The following is a 17,978-nucleotide window of genomic DNA, read 5'->3' on the forward strand; positions in this document are numbered from 1 at the left end:
TGTGGTCTCAGGTCATTGGCATGCCATTGCTGTATGATTCATGCAGATGCCCCCCCATGGGAGTGAGATTGGAAGCTCTCTCTGAGTTACAGAGTATCAGACAGAACCCTGGCCTTGGAGAGATGGCAAAGTCCAGTTAAAGACATGATATTCACCAGCCTCCTTCCTGATCCTTCTAGAGGCAGAGGGAGCGCCATTGCTGGGCCCTGGAATGGGTGGGAAGCCTTCCTTCCTGGGACCTGCATCCACCTTTCTGATATTAATCAAACACTATGCACTACTGTTGGGAGCAACACACCCTCAGTTCCCCCTAGAAGCTCTTTGAGCATTGAAAGGCCATTATCATGTCATCCTGTCCAAGCTAAGCTTGTTGGTTTCCGCAGATAGTCCTTGACAACATAATTTACGATTCCTCAGAACACTGGATACAGCATCCTTCTTCCACAGATCTCTCTTTTGATTCATGAGGCTTTTCTGCAACAGCCCTGGTGCTGCCTCACATTAGACTGATAATGCCCTAAACCTCCCAGGGGTTTTGTTTTTGTTTTTCTTACACATCCTTATTTGCTAGTTTCTTTCATTCTGCATCTCTGTGATTTCCACCTAAATGCAGGCCTTTGTGTTTGTTCCTGTTGATATCAGGGCAGAGTTCCTGCCTCAAGATTATTTTGCATTTTCCTTTGGCCATTTATTACGTAAACTGTTAATTCTAGTTTTATTTAACATACATTTAATAAGCAGAGCTTATTTGTCATTCACCAAAATTTCGATATAGGCAAGGAATGCATGAGCTTGCAGGTTGACACTTTTCAGTCATTTTAGGGCCATTTTGGTGCAGTTAGTGGAAGGCACCAGACTGAGCATCCAGCCTCATTTCTTCATGGAGTTCTAAGGCCAAAGTCAAGGTGCGCTACATCTGCAGGTAAGTGCAGATCTCTGAGAGCAGATACACCTGTGTGATTCTTTGGGCAGATTGTTTTTTCATCTATAGAATGGGGATAATAATCTGTAAAATGGGGAAGGAAATAATAGTGAAGAATATGTAAACCACTGATTACTGGTGTCTGCACACAAGTGCCCTGTGTTGTGAGCTAACCTCTCTCTCCTCACAACTCCTACCAATTTCCTGTTTCAAAAAGGTAGGTAGGCTCGGCTTGCCAAAACCTGCTCACCTGGAAACTGCTGGTCCCAGGATTTCCTTCTTTTTTCTAAGTGCTTATAAGACATTCATCCAGAAAGCCTTTGGAGCACATTGCCAGGGATCAATACAGGGCTTAATAAAGCGTGGGATATCAATTTTCTACTTCATTGGTAATCCATTTTCTGAAAATTGGGACTTTGCCTTGTTTGAGGTGTCTGCATTGTAAAATCTCAGGACGGCAAATATTCTGCTCACTTCTTTGCATCATGAGGGATCATGTTCATTAACACGTTCAAATGTAAAAACTGAAATAGAGTTGCCATGTTGAGAAGTCATTATCTGGATTCCTGTTCTCACTCTAGGGGAACATCCGACGTACCATTGTTTGAGGTACAGAATTTTCCAAGGTTTTGAGTCTCTGCATCTTTGGATCTGCACATGAGGAAATGAGGATTGTGCGCCTTCGTTAGAATCATTTTACCTTCAGAAGGATGCTAGTTAAGATGTCCTTGCATCTGGCTTCTGTCCAGGAAGAGGAAGTTTTAGGCTCTTGAAATATTGCCTGTGATTGACAGAAAAATATGCTTTGCGTGGCTAAAATTGATTCACTCTCTTTTCCTCTGTTGCATTTTGGGCCATTTCTGTTGACTTAATCAAGTTAACCGATTCTTTGCTCAGCTGTGCGAGTCTTCTGGATGAACTTGGGAAATACATTCTTCATCTCTTTCACAGTGGTTTTTGTTTCTAACATGTCCACCTGACCCTTTCTAGTTTCCCTCCCCTGAAATTTCTTATCTGTTCATGCACCTTGTCCCCCTTTTCCATGGGAGTTTTTAACATATTGATTGGTGTGATTTATAGAATTGCAACACTGAGTTAAATCTGGTTCTGTTGCTTGCTTAGTTTCTTGATAGCAGGGGTGGGGACTTGGGGTTTTTAGAACTTTCAATGATTTTGTCATGATCAAATGAGTAATAGTCTCAGGGCGCCTGCGTGGCTCAGATGATTGGGCATCTGCTTTTGGCTCGGGTCATGGTCCTGGGGTCCAGGGATCAAGCCCCGCATTGGTCTATCTGCTCGGCAGGGGGTCTGCTTCTCCCTCTGTCTCCCCACTCTCTGCCCTGCTTGTGCTCTCTCACTCTCTCTGTCAAATAAATAAATAAATTCTTTAAAAAAAATTTACCCTCTTTAAAAAAAAAAGTAATATTCTCTTCGTATAAAACTTTAGAAATACAAAAAAATGTCAAAATCACCTGAAATACTTCTACACAGATTTATGTGATCACTTGGATGCCCCATCTGAGGATAATCTCAGTGGAGAAAAAAAAAAGAGAGAGAAGAAATAGTTTCACTCGATATTATTTTAGGAAGATGTCGCGGGGAGAGACCAGAGATTCGAACCAGACCTCATAGGAGCCAGGATCCTGAGGGGACCCTATGGACCAGGACGGGTCTCCAGACACAGGGCTGGACAGGAGCTCATTCAGTCCACTCTGAGATGATCCACTGCAGGGAGCTGATTTGTGGTAGGAACCGTAACTCTCAAGCAGCTTGTTGATAAACCAGGATAGTAGCTTACTAGTTGACCTAGGCAAGATCCCCATGAAACCGGAGCAGGGGGTGGGACTGTGACCCTTCTGCCCTGATAGGACCTTGGGTCGAGGACTAGCTGCTGTGTTTGGGCAACTGAAGATGTTAGAAACGGGTGGTTCTAATAAGGATATTTGGGATGATGCAGAAACCCCAGGGGACCCTGTGCACGGTTCCTCAGCACAGAGCACTCTAGGGGAGCTGGATGGCAGGGGAACCCGATGAAGCGTAGGCTCCTGGGAGCCGGCCTGGGAGTGGCCCTGCAGGCTCAGGGGTGCCTTCATGGCACTGCTCAGCCAGCTCCCACCTGCCAGGGCTCACCTGCCAGCCCTCCTCCACCCACCCTAAGCTGTCAAACTCTTCACGAATTCACATGCGCCATTCCTTAGGCTTAGTTGTCCTCTGTCATGTTTCCAGGGCTGATGATTCCTTTAGGCGAGTTCTTTAACCTTGAATCTAGCTCATAAGAACATATTTGTCTAATTTCCCCAAGGCTTAAGTTTTTATACCACAGGGAAAGATGGGGTTTCTTCTAGTACAGTGGAATGAATTCAACTGGCCTTTGTGTTTTCCTTTGAGTTTCTTCAGAAATGAGTCGTGGGACACATTGGGTAGCCTTCTAGAACACGGGACTTTGCATCTGAGAATGGGGATGTCACTAACTGGACAAGGACCCAACCTTGCTGATTTCTCACCTTCATATTGTAAATATTACCAGCATGTTCTCCAAGGTAGTGGCTAAGTGCAGAGGTTTTTCATATTCCTTAGTTCAAAATAACAGAGTGGATCTGTCTTACCTGTTACCAACAAACTCCTCATAATTACATGGAGGGTCCTAAAGGAAAGTTAGCAAAGTGGGTATTTTCTGGCCTGACCTCTTTAATCCATACCTCCTGCTAAACCCCAGAATTTTATCGCAATAGAAAATATTCATTTGTAACATTTTATATTATTATGATGTTTAAGCATTACCAAAAACTCTGCCGTATGTTCCATCCTGCAAGGTGTCCTCTCCACTAACTAGTAAACACTGAAGGGCTTCCCAGACTCACACTTGGCTACTACCTGAATCACAGATGTAGTTTGGTTCCCTTTCTGTAAATTCTGTCAGGTCATAAGCAGGTCGGCCATCAGGCCCTGAGGCCACAGCACATGGCTTTGGGGCAGGTGACTTCCGGTCCTGGCAGATGTGCCAAACTTGGTCTCTGTGCTCCTCCCCCCATCCCCTATGCCAGATACCTGCAAAGCCACAACCCAGAGTTCTGTACTCATGTCATCTGTTGGGCCCACACTTGAATTCTGACCAGACCTATCTCATTTTGCAGACAGTATCTTCAAAGGGGATAGATTCAGGGTCTGAGGCATCTGTTAGACTGTTTGATAAGCAGTTACAAACGCTTCAGGGCCTGTTCTGAGCTGCTGGCTCAGGAATTCGAAGCTTAAGGATATGTCATTGGAATAAAGAATTTAAACGAGAAGGTCTTAAATGTAAGTGTCTTTAGTCACTTGCCTCTTTGCGTTGTTAAAATACTCAGTATATTCTTAGTTCTTGGTAAGCTGATGAACAGTGTGGCAAAGCCTATGTCAGCTACCTTACCAATTTCTAATTCAGCTTTAATAACCAGCATCCACTTCTAGAACATATATTTATACATTTTAGTGGAAAATGAAACAAATAGAATGAAGCATGTTTTTCTAACTTCCTTTGTAATTTAAATCCTGAGGTTTGGAAATTGTTTTCTTTTTATGCTTGTCGAATTTTTAGAAGAAGAGTAGGAATTTGGAGATTTTTTTTGGAATACTTTTATTTCTTCTTAATAAGCAGCATATTTGACCTTCTAAGTATAGTTCCTGTGTTTCTCTAAGTACAATAAAACATGAAGGGAGTTCCAGTTTGCTCTAATGTGCAAGATCATTCAGAAACTGGCTTTTATTCCTTTTCCATACATCTGGTAGTTACATTTTATCTAAAACCCAGATACCCGGTTCTGTACCAGCCGAGGCCACACTCTTACTGTGGGTTGGCCCAGAAAATTAAAAAAAATAAAATAAAAAAGGCAGAGTGCTATGTTGACGGTATCTTGCCTACCCTCCCTCGGTCTCAGCCTCCCTGGCACGGAGGCGACATCAGATCCCTACGCTGTTTATGGAATCTGGAGGCTCAGTCCCCGGACTGAAGCTTGACCCGACAAATATTACATTCTTTGGTCAAAAGCATCTCTGTTCCTCTGAAGACTCATGGCCTCTCTGAGTAAGATCGGAGTACAAAATGATAGCTGCAACAGAAAGGAAAACCTAGCCCAGTGGCCCCCGAAGTGTGCTAAATACTTGAGAGAAACACAATTCGCAGCTGGCTGCGCGTTCTTGCCCTGCCCTCATAACAAAGGGGTTGTCTCGGAGTCCCGTTAAATACTGTGATTTAGCTACATGTTTTAGAGCAATATAAAGCATAATTTATTATAATGGACTAGTGTTAAAATAGAATACTAGTATTCCCTAGAATGTAATTACATGTAAGGCAGGGAACGTGTGGCTCCAAGGCCGAATCTGGAGCCCGCGTGTTTCCTCTAGCCTGTAAGAAGTGGGATTCTCTGTGGGAGCGCAGACCCAAGGGCTGTCACTCGGGCTTTTCTCTCCCATGGGAGCCCACAGGCAGCTGGATCAGCTCCACGCCAGTTCTACTGATGCTCCCTGCCCACTGTCAGGGCTGTCTTCTGGCAAGTGCTCTCTGTCCTCAGCAGCCTGGTTCTGAGGACTTTTCATACAGAGAACGCTAGTTGTGGCGTGTGGAGGTACGCTCAGTGCTGTCTTGGCAGCGAGACGACCATCTCCATGAAGCCAGCGCCAGGGCTTTGTTAGCCCCTCATAGAACCCTGCTGGGTGCGGGCCCTCTGGAAAGCACTCGAAGTTGTTGAAAGCAGCAGCATGGCCTCTTGGGATGGGAGGGACCTTAAAAGGGGTCAGCCATTCTACCACCATCCAGGTTCTGAATTTCTTCTGCAGTGTCCTTAGCAGGTGGCCACTCAGAGCCCTCCAGATGGGAGGGATTTGCCCACTTGGCCTTGCACCACTGCTTCTGAGACTGACTCCTTTTTGCCCTGTACTCCTTGAACTGTTTTATGACTGGTCGCTCTCTGTTCTCATGTGATCTACGTACCTTCAGAACGAGAATCGATTCCTACTGACTTTCCTTCGGTGCAGACAGATGGGCCTGTGTTGGAGCCTGTAGGTCATGGCAGTAAAACCTGTCATTAGAACATGAGGGAGCACCGGGCAGAGCTGAAAACCTAACAGTTCACCTTGGAGGGACAGTGCTTTGTCCCTTGGAGGAGCCTTCAGTGGCTGAGCCGGGCTGTGAGGTGTGTGCTGGCCTCTGGGCAGCTTGCCCCCACCTTCCTCATTTGTGGTCCTTCCTCTTGCTGCCATTTGGGCCCTGCCTCTCTGGTCTATCACTGTCCTGTGGTTTGTCCCTTCCCAGTGGACACGGGCTGGCAACCTCCTTCGCCATTCCTATTAGAATGGGTCTCAGATCAGCACGATGGCTCCAAATGTGGATTTTTAAGAGCTTTGCGATGAGCAGCGTGTTTGGACTTGGAGGAATGGGTGTGTGGCCTCCGCTGTGGCTGTTCCAAGGCTCTGGAGGGTTTTGACTGCATTCCAGATACTTGTGGGCATCAAATTAAATGATTTCTGGATAAATAAGGGTTGATGTAGAAACCTTTTTAAAGTAATGTGCTTTTATTACTTTCAAGTCTCTACAGTAATGCTAATAAGGTATTTCTGGGGAGGAGTCCTGCTGGACATATTTGGTGATTAGTTAGGACATGCTTGCAATTAGTACCAGGCATTTCCATAAATTCACATTCTGCTCTTTTTTCTAAAGTAGTTTAACTATCCAACATGTTTGTTAATTTCAGATAGTAAGGCTTCCAAACACACATAAATGTAAACTTAGACTCGATAGAAGCCTAAAATCATGAAGCAGAAGAGTTTGGGATTTTTTTTTTTTTTTAATAAAAATACAATGCCAAAAGTGCTCCAAACAGAACCTCTACTGCAAAGGAGAAGCAGACATGAATAGACATGTTGAGACCAATAAAAAAAGACTTTGCTGGAAAACAGCAAATCCCTGGGACTGTGTTGCCTAAGATCTTGTGACCACAGAGATGCTCAGAAAGAACCTTGAGAAGAGGGGCACCGGGGGGCCCCCCTCTGAGACCAGCTCATGGGAGGAGTGGGGTGGGCACCAGCCAGGATCTTGCCCAGGAAGGCACTGAGCAGGCTTAATGTACTTCGTAATAGTCCGCCCACGGAGGATGTTGCCCGGGCTTGCTAGGTTGTTTTATTTACTTGAAGAACTGTCTACGTCTCTAAACATACAAAGATAGAACAGTTCATTATGGCCTGCCTTCCCCCTCTACCCCCAACCTTGTGGGTGAAAAAAATACTCTGGAATTCAGTCTGTTCCTAGTTTGGGAGCAGAGGACTGAATGCGGGGCTCAAGTTATGCAGGTAAAAACCCTCTAAAGAGCTTAAAGCCCTCTAAAGAATTCCGTTTTCGGGGTGGTAAGCACGGAAGCCCAAGGCGCTCCTTGTCCTCAGTACGATTGTGGAGGGGTCCTGGTGAGAAAAGTGCAGGGTAACCCGCCATGACCACTCAGTGTGTAGCGGGACCTGGCGCTGACACGGGGAGTGGAGGGAACGGGCTGTAATGGCAGGTGGGATGGAATGAGCACATGGGGGATCAAGGGTTCTCTTCTGGCCGCCTGAATTTGAGGTGCTTGTTAGCATATGAGTAGCAATATCAGGGGTCCTGTGGGTGTCAGAGCCCAGGAGCTTGGTCAGGCCTTTGAGTCATAGATAGAATTTAAACCCAAGAGACTGTTTGGACACACCTAGAGAGAGTATATGGAAAGAGAAGGAAAAAATGCAGGAGTGAACGCTAAGGCCTTCTCCCACCTAAAGGTCGAGTACCCTGGAAGGAGCCAGCAAAGAAGTGGCCACTCGGGTCGGAGACTGGGTTCGGCCATGGTGACAGGAAACTGTTCTTGGAGGGAGCGATTGTGTCCTGTGCTATTGGGGGCTGCAGTGAGCAGAGAAGCAGCCATTGGATTTGACAACATGGAGGCCATTGGCAACCCTACAAGGAGAAATTTAATTTGCTCCATGGTGATGTAAGCTCTGTCAGGTTGGGTCGAGGAGTCTGTGGGAAGTGAGGAAGAGGAGCCAGGGAGTGGGGCAATCCTTTGGAGGAATTTTTCTGTAAAGGGGAGCTGAGAGCCAAGGCAGTGGCTGGAGAGGGATGTGGAGTCAAGGAGAAGAGAGATGACTAGGGAAGCATGCCAGAGGAGCAAGGGCAAGGGGGTCGAGTTGACGTGTTTGCATGACATTGGGGAGATGACCTCATATGAGGGATGTTTTGATACTGTTCACTGTGGGGTGTGTGATGCTCCAAGTTCCTTGTGAAATCTGCACGTGTCCCTAGTGTTTTGCTGTGAGTTGTCACCTCTGGGAGGCCCTGGTCTTCCTTGGGTTGCAGATGGAGAGCCTGGAGCTGATTCTGCACAACCAAGGAGATGGAGATGAGGGGTTGTGCACTGACTGGTCACTAACTCACTCATTCATTCAGGGAGCAAAGCTCACAGAGCCCACTCCATGCCAAATGAGGTTCTGGGTCCTGACATGATGCAGAATAGCACCCCCCTCTCCCGAAGGTGTTACTTTATGCGGGGTGGGGCATTGCCAAGCAAATGACTAGGGTGGGATGGTAGCCCAGAGTAAGCTCCTCCTTTCTCAGATGCATAATTCGAACCCATTTCCAGGAGACAGTTGGTGGGTGAGCTCCTTTGGGAGGAGGTTCTTGGCAGGCGGGGGTCTGGGAAAGGAGACTATAGATAACGAATTGAATTGTGGCAACATCACCTGGGTGGATGGGGAGAGGAGTGACCTAGAAAACCAAGGCTGCCACAGGTACCCCCCCAGGGCTGGCGAAGCTTCAGCTGAGAGGCTCAGGGATTTCTCTGGGTGCGTAACCTGCAGCCTGTGTGACAGGAGGCCCCTGGGCTGTGGGTGGCTCCTTACGAATGCTGTGCCCTGGGCCCAGCAGGACGGGACTTGGTTCAGATTCCTGCTTCCCTCAGCTCCGTGGTGTGGCTTTGGGCAAGTCCTTTACCTTGCTGTGCCTGCTTCCTTACCGGAAAAATGAGAGTTGTGATGGTTCCTAGCTCACAGCTTTCTAGTCTGGATAAAACAAGCCCCTGCCATGGGAAGGGCTACCTTGTCTGTCAAGAGACCCCAGGGTGTGAGCTCTGGAGCCAGAGGCCCTGGGTTCGAATTCCGGTTCTGTTTCTGGCCGTGGGCAGGATAGTCTGTGCCTCAGTTTCCTGATCTGTGCAGTGGAGCTAATATTAATTCCTGCTCCTGATTCATCCGGCAAAGGAATCTGTGTGCCCGCAGAGAAGAGTTCCCCAGGCCAAAGCAAGCACGGGGGGCCAGCCTGCCTTCGGGTGCCCACAGGTGTCCACAGCTGCGTGATACTCTTCTGTTCTCTGGGCAGTTCCGGCTGGTGGTGAAGACAGCCCTGAAGCTGCTGCTTGTGTTTGTGGAGTACTCAGAGTCGAATGCGCCTCTTCTGATCCAGGCTGTCTCTGCTGTGGACACCAAAAGGGGTAAGTAGTCACACCCACTGTTCCATCAAGGTGGGCATGTCTGCTGGAGGCGGGCTCCCATTTTTAACATGTTCGAAATAGGATTGAGAATGAACAGAATTCCTTTTGTGCGGACTCCCTGCTATTGGGAAACGTATTTTTTAGATTGTAAGCACACTGCGATCAGGGATGGAACATGGTTTAACAGTGCAAAGAAAAGCATTTGTGGGCTTACCCAGGTCAGGTCAGACCCAAGCTTACATTTATGCCCTGTCCCCAGCCCCTCCACTGAACCCAGAGAACCAGCTCCTTCTCCCCTTTCCCATTTTTTCCTGGTCTCTGTGTCTCCTTTCTCCACTCCTCTCACACAAGCTTTATCAGCTCTGACCCTTAGAAGTTCTGTGAATGTTCTCCCTACCTTCCCTCCATCTCATACCCCCTACTGGGGGCCCTTTCCATGGTCACCTGGCATCCCTCACCTCTGCGATCAGCAGATTCTTCTAAAACACAAATTTGGTTATATTGTTTCCCTGCCAGTGGTTTCCCAATGCCTACAGAATTAGGTCCCCACCCTGCAACTGATCCTTAACCATCCAGCCCCTGTCCACCTGCCACCCCCACGCCCCACCTGGCCTGAATGGCCCCTACCCTAGCATGGGTCAGTCACTCAGACCCCCATATGACCCCTTCTCTGCTCTATTGTTGTCACTGATGCTTCCCATGAGTGTGCGCCCTGCTGGAGGGAGGCCAGATCTTTGGTTCTCCTCTTGGGGTCCCAGCACTTAGCTGGCCCATGGCAGGCAGGCCTTCCATACAGGCCTTTGGATTTGGCTTAGTGTGTAACCTGCTGTGGGCCCTAGAATATTGTGAAGCCTGAAGCTAAAATGTTAGGAGGTTTTGGGTTTTGTCCTTTTAAAAAAAAAATGGGGGTTATTGCTACTGTCCTCCCCTCAAAGACGCAAGAAGAACAAAAGCTTGGTAACATTTTCTTTCTTTTTATAACGGTAATACTCTCTGTAGAATAATTGGGGAAAAAGTATAAAAGAGACCATAACAAATCACCTCTAGTCTCACCAGACAGAAATAATTGTTAACACGTTGGTATATTTCCTTACAGTTTCACGTATGTGTCTCTGGGCACACACTTATGCACAAATCAGCCTACATACAACTGTCAAAAACAAGGGGCCTAGATAGCACTCTTTGATTCAAACCATTTGTATCTCTGACTCAGCATTGCTGAGACCCACCTTCCAGGGCTGAATCCAAAGGTGAAAGAAAGTAGCTCACTAGTTACTTCGACAGTTTGCAAATAAGTTAATGAAAGCCATCCAGGGCCATAAATTGAGCTCCCATACGTTTCCCACGAATGCACCAGAAGATTTCAGCATGAGGCATGGCGGATGGCAGGCTAGAGGTAACTTCAGGCTTGTGCATGGGGAGGGGGGTGTCAGAGAGACACCCCCCTCATGTGTGGACAGGGGCTGTGAATCTGGAAGATGGATCGCAGACTGGGGCAGGCCTGTGTGTTTCTGCCACAGTGTGTTTCCATCTGGTGCCGCAGTTTAAATCTCTCATGGCCAAGAGCAGATTATGGGGCCAGCTGAGAATCCTTAGTGAAGTCCGTCAGTTCCTCAGACACCAGGGTTTGTGTTTCCGGGGTCAATTAATGAGGTTTAGGGCCAAAGTGGGGTATATGGGAAGACAGTGAGGCAGACCCTTTTATTGGTCCTTGGGGAGATCATACTCCATCCCCCAACTCTGGGGGTTACATTAGGACAGTTATGGACTTCTTGTTGTCCTGTCCTAAATTTCACGTAACCCTTGAACCCTTTTCTTGGGGGCTGAATTTAAGGGATAAGCCTTCTCATGACCTTGGGGGTCCTCCTTCAACTTCATTGAGTTGGGAGTTTAGAATTTCCTCTAGACTTCACATTCTATGAAAGTGTGTGTGTGTGTGTGTGTGTGTGTGTGTGTGTGTGTGTGTGTGTTTAAAGGGGTGGAGGTTGGGGAGAGGAGTGATAATCCTGGGCTTGACACCCACATCTAAGACTCCATCAATCAGCCCAACCAGAGGCTCTCTGCCATCTTCAGTGTCTCTCCCACGACAAAGCGATGGCCATCTTTTTTCAACTTCTTTAGGGGAAAAAAAAAAAAAGAAGAAGCAGCAGCAGCAGCAGCTAATGGATTGTTTTCTCAACTTGATGGTTTGCCTAACCAATTTCTTAATTTGTTGGCGGCTGCTGCCATCTGTCTGGTACTGAGCGCCTGCAGCTGAATAAAAATGGAAAAACTCAGACATGGCCCATCACGTGGTTCAATAGCATGTTTCTCTGTGGACATGTGTGGTCTTGGCCATGATTTTGTAATGCATACATATAACATCATCCTATTTTACTGCTAGGAAAATTGTTCCTGAGCCCCGTGATGGAATTAAACATGTCACTACGTCATGGTGCTCTGCAGAGAGCGCCGTGCCCCCCAGCTGAGTTTCCACATGGCTGGTTTAGAAGCCGCTCTCCGTCTCCCTCTCAGCTGGGTGAAGGGCTAGACAGAGGTGCCGGGTGACTAAGGGCCAACAGAGCACGTCTGTCAGTGTACAAGTTTAAATAAGCCATACGTTTTACTCCTCCAAGTGGCCTCAGATCCATTCTTCTGTGGGCTAGGGTGGGGATGGGGCATGCTGAAGTGTAGTCAGGGTTGGTTTGTTTGTTTTATTAGAAAGGACTGTTTTGGATGATGAAAACTGTCAGATTTAAATAACCAGCAAAGAAAATCAACAAGCTGGGAGTCCTCAAAAATTAGCTCCACCTCCAGTGAATGAAGTCCAGAACAGATTTGTCTGGTTGCTTTGTAAAGACACATGCTGCACGGGGGTTACCCAGAAGGGTGCGTCCTATGCGTGTGCATGTTTGCCCTTGGCCAGGAGTGGGCCAGCCGCGGAGCAGGGAGAGAAGCTGAGGTGTCTAAGTCCGTCATAGGGACTAATAACTATCTACAAATTAAGGAAAATGTAATATGTCCCCTTTGAACCAGGCAGTCGACCCGTCTGCTCAGGGGCGGGAATGGAGAGGTGGGCCAGCGCTCGTGTCCGGGGAATGGCACAGTCCCCAAGAGGCTGCTCAAACTTCTCGGTCACCTCTCTCCTGGCACCTTCCAGTCTCTTTCCCATCCTAGTGGACAGGGTGTGGCAGGAGGAGACAAAAGCCGTGGAGTGTGGACAGGTGCCTGTGAGAGGGCCTTGCTCTGTCCTTTTGCCATCATCAGAGACTACCTTTCGCTGAGACTGTCCCTGTGGGGGTTGGCAGGAAACTGGTTGAGAACCGAACCTCCTGCTCCCCTGGGAAGGTGCCCTTCCCACTGACTCTCTGGATTTGCCGCTCGGATAGAGAGTGAGGCAAGTGACCAGCCTGGGGAACTGACTTTGAAAGTTCAGTCCTAAATCTCGAGTCAGCACTTGGGTCGGCAAGTGTTTTGAGGGTCAACACAGCTTTTGAAGAAGTTCTATTTTCACTGGGCTGTGAAGTAATGAGATACGACATCATTCCTTTTTTTTTTTTAAGATTTTATTTATTTAATTTTTAAATTTTTAAAATTTATTTTCAGCGTAACAGTATTCATTGTTTTTGCACCACACCCAGTGCTCCATGCAGTCCGTGCCCTCTCCAATACCCACCCCTGGTTCCCCCAACCTCCCACCCCCTGCCCCTTCAAAACCCTCAGATTGTTTTTCAGAGTCCATAGTCTCTCATGGTTCACCTCCCCTTCCAATTTCCCTCAACTCCCTTCTCCTCTCCATCTCCCCTTGTCCTCCGTGCTATTTGTTATGCTCCACAAATAAGTGAAACCATATGATAATTGACTCTCTCTGCTTGACTTATTTCACTCAGCATAATCTCTTCCAGTCCCATTTATTTATTTGACAGACAGAGATCACAAGTAGGCAGAGAGGCAGGCAGAGAAAGAGAGAGGTACGACATCATTCCTAAATATGTTGATCACACATGAGTAACAGTGGAGATGAATCCAGCCATCCTTGGAGCTGTCCCGTCTCTGACTTCTGCTCGAGGATCTGTTGATCTGTGAAGCACTCCCAGGGCAAGGTGGGAGTTAGGTGACAAAACCCAAGCTCTGCTTCCGTGGTTTTCTGTGGCAGAACCATACGTGTTAAGTGTGTTTGTCAGTTATGTAGAAAGACACAAAACATGGTGCCCTTCTGACGGAATGTGAGACCCCCTCAAATATGAGGCATTGGGCTAAATATCTTTCTTTGGAGGGGAGCCATCACCACAGAGACCTGGGAGAAAGTCAGAGGGAGAACGCATCGCATCCTCTGCCCTGTGCTTGCTTCTGGGCTGAGAGAGGGGCCCTGTCTGGGAACGTGTAGAAGCCAGCTGGGTAAGCGTGGGTGTCACCCGTCACTGTGACAATAACTACTTGATATTCAAGTGCCTGTTATGTAACAGACACTGCGCCAAATATTTTTCGTATAAAACTCATTTATTTAATAAACATTTAAGTGCCAACGGTGTGCTTGAAACACCAGAGGAAAAAAGGGGCTCTAGTGGAGCCTCTCCTCCAAGAGCTGGTGTCTGGGGAGGAGCTTGAGACTGACAGAGGTCACGGTTAAGGAAATCATCGTCTCCTAATGTACTTCATGAGCACTGAGGCGAAAAGACAAAGTGCTTTGTCTCCCTGACAGCTTCTGAGATTCTCCAGGGTTGACACGATCACTCCTGTCCAGATGCGTTCCCTGAGCCTCTGTTCATTCCAGTTCTCTGCGGCTCAGTTTCTTTCTCTGTTATGTGGAGGGGTCAGATCATATGGTTTACAGTTCTAACACAGGACCACCCCCTGCACACACACACACACACACACACACGGATACACACACACTCTGTGTGGAGCAAGTGGAGGTGGGGAGGGGAGGTTGACCTGGACCATTTAATTCCAGCAGGTGCAGCTCCTGGAAGTTGACCCCCCGGTGCTTCCCATGGGCCAGCTTGAACCCTGTCAAGGCTGTTGTGTTGCACCCAAAATGATGCCTCCCCTTCATCTTCTTTCTTTTAAATGTTTCCCATTTTCTGGCCCCAAGATAATCAAAGGAGAGTAAACACTCATCTCGACATTGTAGGAATCGATGCAAGTTTCCAGGCTTTGAAGTCCCTAAAAGGTAATCAGATACCACAGCTGAAGAACACATGTTTCAATTAACTTTTTGACTAAATCGAGCCAGTGTTTGAGTGTGTTCATTATAAAGGATTAAATGGCGTGCACATGAGTACGTCTGTAGGTGAGAGAGTGGAGACGGTCTGGCTGCACTTCCCTCTCTTTGGGAGCCTGCCTTTGCTTGTTGGCTTTTCCTTCCCTACGGCCTCTTTGGCATCCTTGGCTCCAGAGCATGCAACCGGAAGGACGTTCTGGGTCCACTAGCACCCTCGGAAATGCTTAGCTTCAACGCTATCTCCCGCAGTCTCCCTTGTAACTGTATGTGGGTAACCCTCTAGAACCCATGTTTTGTGCTGAGGTTGGGAGTGGAGTGTGAGTAATGCCAGTTGTGCTGGTCCTAAACACAGGAGAAGTGGTTGGAGTGCTCGAACAGCACCTGGACGGCCCAAGACCCCCTGACCATAAAGATTGCCTGTCATGAGGGCAGAAACAGTTACTTTGCAGGGGCTTGAAGAACAGGTGTGGACTTCAGAATAGTTTGATGGTAAATATCAGCCAGGAGATAGGTCAGCAGTTAGCAGGCAAGGGGTCACGCGTTTGTGTCTGGAGTTAGAAAGGGTTAGAGAAGCTTGCCTAGTTCTGACCAGGGCAGTTTTGCCCCAGGAAAGTTTTTCTGGGGCAAGTTTGTTGCCTAGGAGAGCCAGCAGACCTCTATATTAAACTATATCTGTGTTCTTCTTTTTTTAATTTTTAATTTTTTATAAACATATATTTTTATCCCCAGGGGTACAAGTCTGTGAATCGCCAGGTTTACACACTTCACAGCACTCACCATAGCACATACCCTCCCCAATGTCCATAACCCCACCCCCCTCTCCCGATATATCTGTGTTCTTAACCTCATATAGTAGGTGCCTGTTCCTTTTTAAAATTCTCCTGACCTCCTTTCGACTCTTACTGTGTGCATTTGCCCTCTGGCTCTTTTAAAGGTGCTCCGGCCTGGGCACCTGGGTGGCTCAGATGGTTGGGCATCTGCCTTTGGCTCTGATCATGATCTCCAGGTCCTGGGATGGAGCCCCACATTGGGTTCCTTGTTCAGTAGGGAGTCTGTTTCTCATTCTGCCTCTCCCTCTCCCCCTGCTTATACTCTCTCTCTCTCTCTCTCAAATGAATGAATAAAATCTTAAAAAAAAAAAAAAAAAACCATCTCCAGCTTAACCCGCCTCATACCCTCTCCAAGATCCCCACTTACTCTTCAGACCTATTATGTGCCAGACACTGTGCGAAGAGGTAAGACGGAGGTCACTGCTGCCCTCGGGGAGCTTTGTTCTCAAGGCCAGCTCTGGTAACCCACCCAAGAACCTGCATGTGGAAGCCACAGATTTTACAGTATTTCGGGATTTACTTTTACCAGCAAAAATAAGCAATATCCCTTTGAGATCTTTATAGAGAGAGCAAGCATGCCAAGGGCAAGGCAATACTTCACTTCAAATGTTTATCTCAAACACAGGAAATCGCATCCAGATTTTATATCCCCTTTGTGACCTTGGCCTTGACTTGGCAGTCCTGAATGTGATGGGTTTTCCTGTTGCTGTCTCTGGGAGCCAGGGAATAACCACCCCTGAGTCTTCACTTGCAGAGCCCCATTTAAGAGCCACTTCTTGAGCCGGGCCCTTGGCGACCATCGGCACAAATACTGTTTGAGCACCGACAAGGTATTAAGGACAGATTCTGGGTGAGGTGGGTTCTTTGTAGCCTGTCGAGGCTGAAAGAGTATTTGTACCTGGTTTGAATAGAGATAATATACTTCTGTTCTTGAAATGCTGGCTAGACAGATTTCACTGGTATTTCTTGGGAGTCCACTGTTTGAGTGAATGTAAAGATCTCCCTTGTCCCTTTTCTTTGTAGGAGATCAGAGCCTAACATGCTGCTGGACATACAAAGAGTATTTATCAAGAGTTTCCATGCTCAGAGAGTGAAATGCACAGGAATGGATATTTTTCAAATTGCATATTTAATATAAAGGGAATTTTCAGGCAAATCGAAAGCCATGTGGACAATAGAGAGTAACATTTTCAAGTGGATGAGAATGATGTGGTATATTATTGACAAATTACTGACGTTCACTCTAAGGATATTGTCACACTTTGAAAGTTGGTGACTGAACGACACGGCCATCGTTGGGTGATACGTCTTTGGATAAACTGCAATATGAGTTGGGTGAGAAGCATTGACTTGCCATTTTTAATGATTTTTCTTTTATTCCTAGGAGTCAAACCCTGGTCAAATATTATGGAAATCCTGGAGGAAAAAGATGGGGTCGACACAGAGCTGCTGGTTTATGCGATGACTTTAGTGAACAAGGTTGGTTGATGACTGCTAAGGGTTGTAGTATGTCCCCTTTGAAAGGATTCAGTTATGTTGACGTCTTAACCCCTAAAAATATCTGTAAATGTGACCTTATTTGGAAATAGGGTCTTTGCAGATACAGTCAAGCTATGATGAGGTCATTCAGGTGGGCCATAATCCCACATGACCGGTGTCCTTAGAAGAGGAAAAGAGACACACAAAGAGGGAAGACGATGTCTGCACATGCATGTGAAGAAGATGGCTGTGTGAAGACAGAGGCAGATCGTAGAGATACATCTCTTAGCCAAGGAATGCCCAGGATTGCCAGCAGCCAATGTACGAGGACATGGGGAAGGGCCTTCTTCTGGAGCCTTCAGATAATACGGCCCCCCTGACACTTTGATATCAAACTTCTCATCTCTCACACTGGAGAAAATACATTTCTGCTATTTGTTACGACAGCCCCCCCGCCCCCCTGGAAACTAACACAATGTGAAAATCTTCAATTTACCCTCTGAGGAGGAGCCACATCACATAGGCCCCCATGTTGGTGGCTGGATCCATGGCTACAGTGTTGCTGTTTGCCAGAGGAAACCCTTTCCAGTTGCATGTGGTGTGTGTGCCTGCATGTGTGCTGGTGCATATGTGTGTGCAGGCCTGGGACTGTCTGTGGGCTTTCTCTGCTTTGGTTTTTTCTAACGAAACCAGAAGAATGACAGTGAGAACTTCATGATTACTTTTCCTACCAAGATGTCCCCCTTAAAAACATTATTCCTTAGGAATATAAATTAGGAAGTTGGGGGTGCTTCTGGGTGGCTCTGTCAGTTAAGCTTCTGACTCTTGGTTTCGACTCAGGTCATGGTTGTGGGATTGAGCCCCACTCGGGCTCCACGCTCAACACAGAGTCTAATTAAGATTCTTTCTCTCTCTCTCTCCCCCTCTGCCCTTCCCCTTGTTCATGTGCACATGCTCTCTTCCTCTCTTGTTCTCTCTCAAATAATTTTTTAAAAAAGAATATAAATCCACAAGTTTTACCCTAAGAAAATAGCTTACAGCTCAGGAGAAATGAAGGCACCCTTGTT

The 17,978-nt window shown here is 47.1% G+C and overlaps 1 protein-coding gene across 3 annotated transcripts in view; it reads left to right on the forward strand.

Moving 5' to 3' along the window:
- Positions 1 to 17,978, forward strand: part of LOC111142502 (formin homology 2 domain containing 3) — a 467,037-nt gene that overhangs the window by 284,246 nt on the left and 164,813 nt on the right. For all 3 annotated transcript variants that reach the window (XM_022495723.1, XM_022495724.1, XM_022495725.1), the window contains exons 7-8: positions 9,288 to 9,399; positions 16,817 to 16,911. In XM_022495723.1, coding sequence (XP_022351431.1) covers positions 9,288 to 9,399; positions 16,817 to 16,911 — 207 coding nt within the window. The remainder of the gene's footprint in view (positions 1 to 9,287; positions 9,400 to 16,816; positions 16,912 to 17,978) is intronic.

This window comes from Enhydra lutris, unplaced genomic scaffold (genome assembly GCF_002288905.1).
Source record: "Enhydra lutris kenyoni isolate GAN:26980312 unplaced genomic scaffold, ASM228890v2 scaffoldscaffold8, whole genome shotgun sequence".
NCBI lineage: Eukaryota > Metazoa > Chordata > Mammalia > Carnivora > Mustelidae > Enhydra > Enhydra lutris.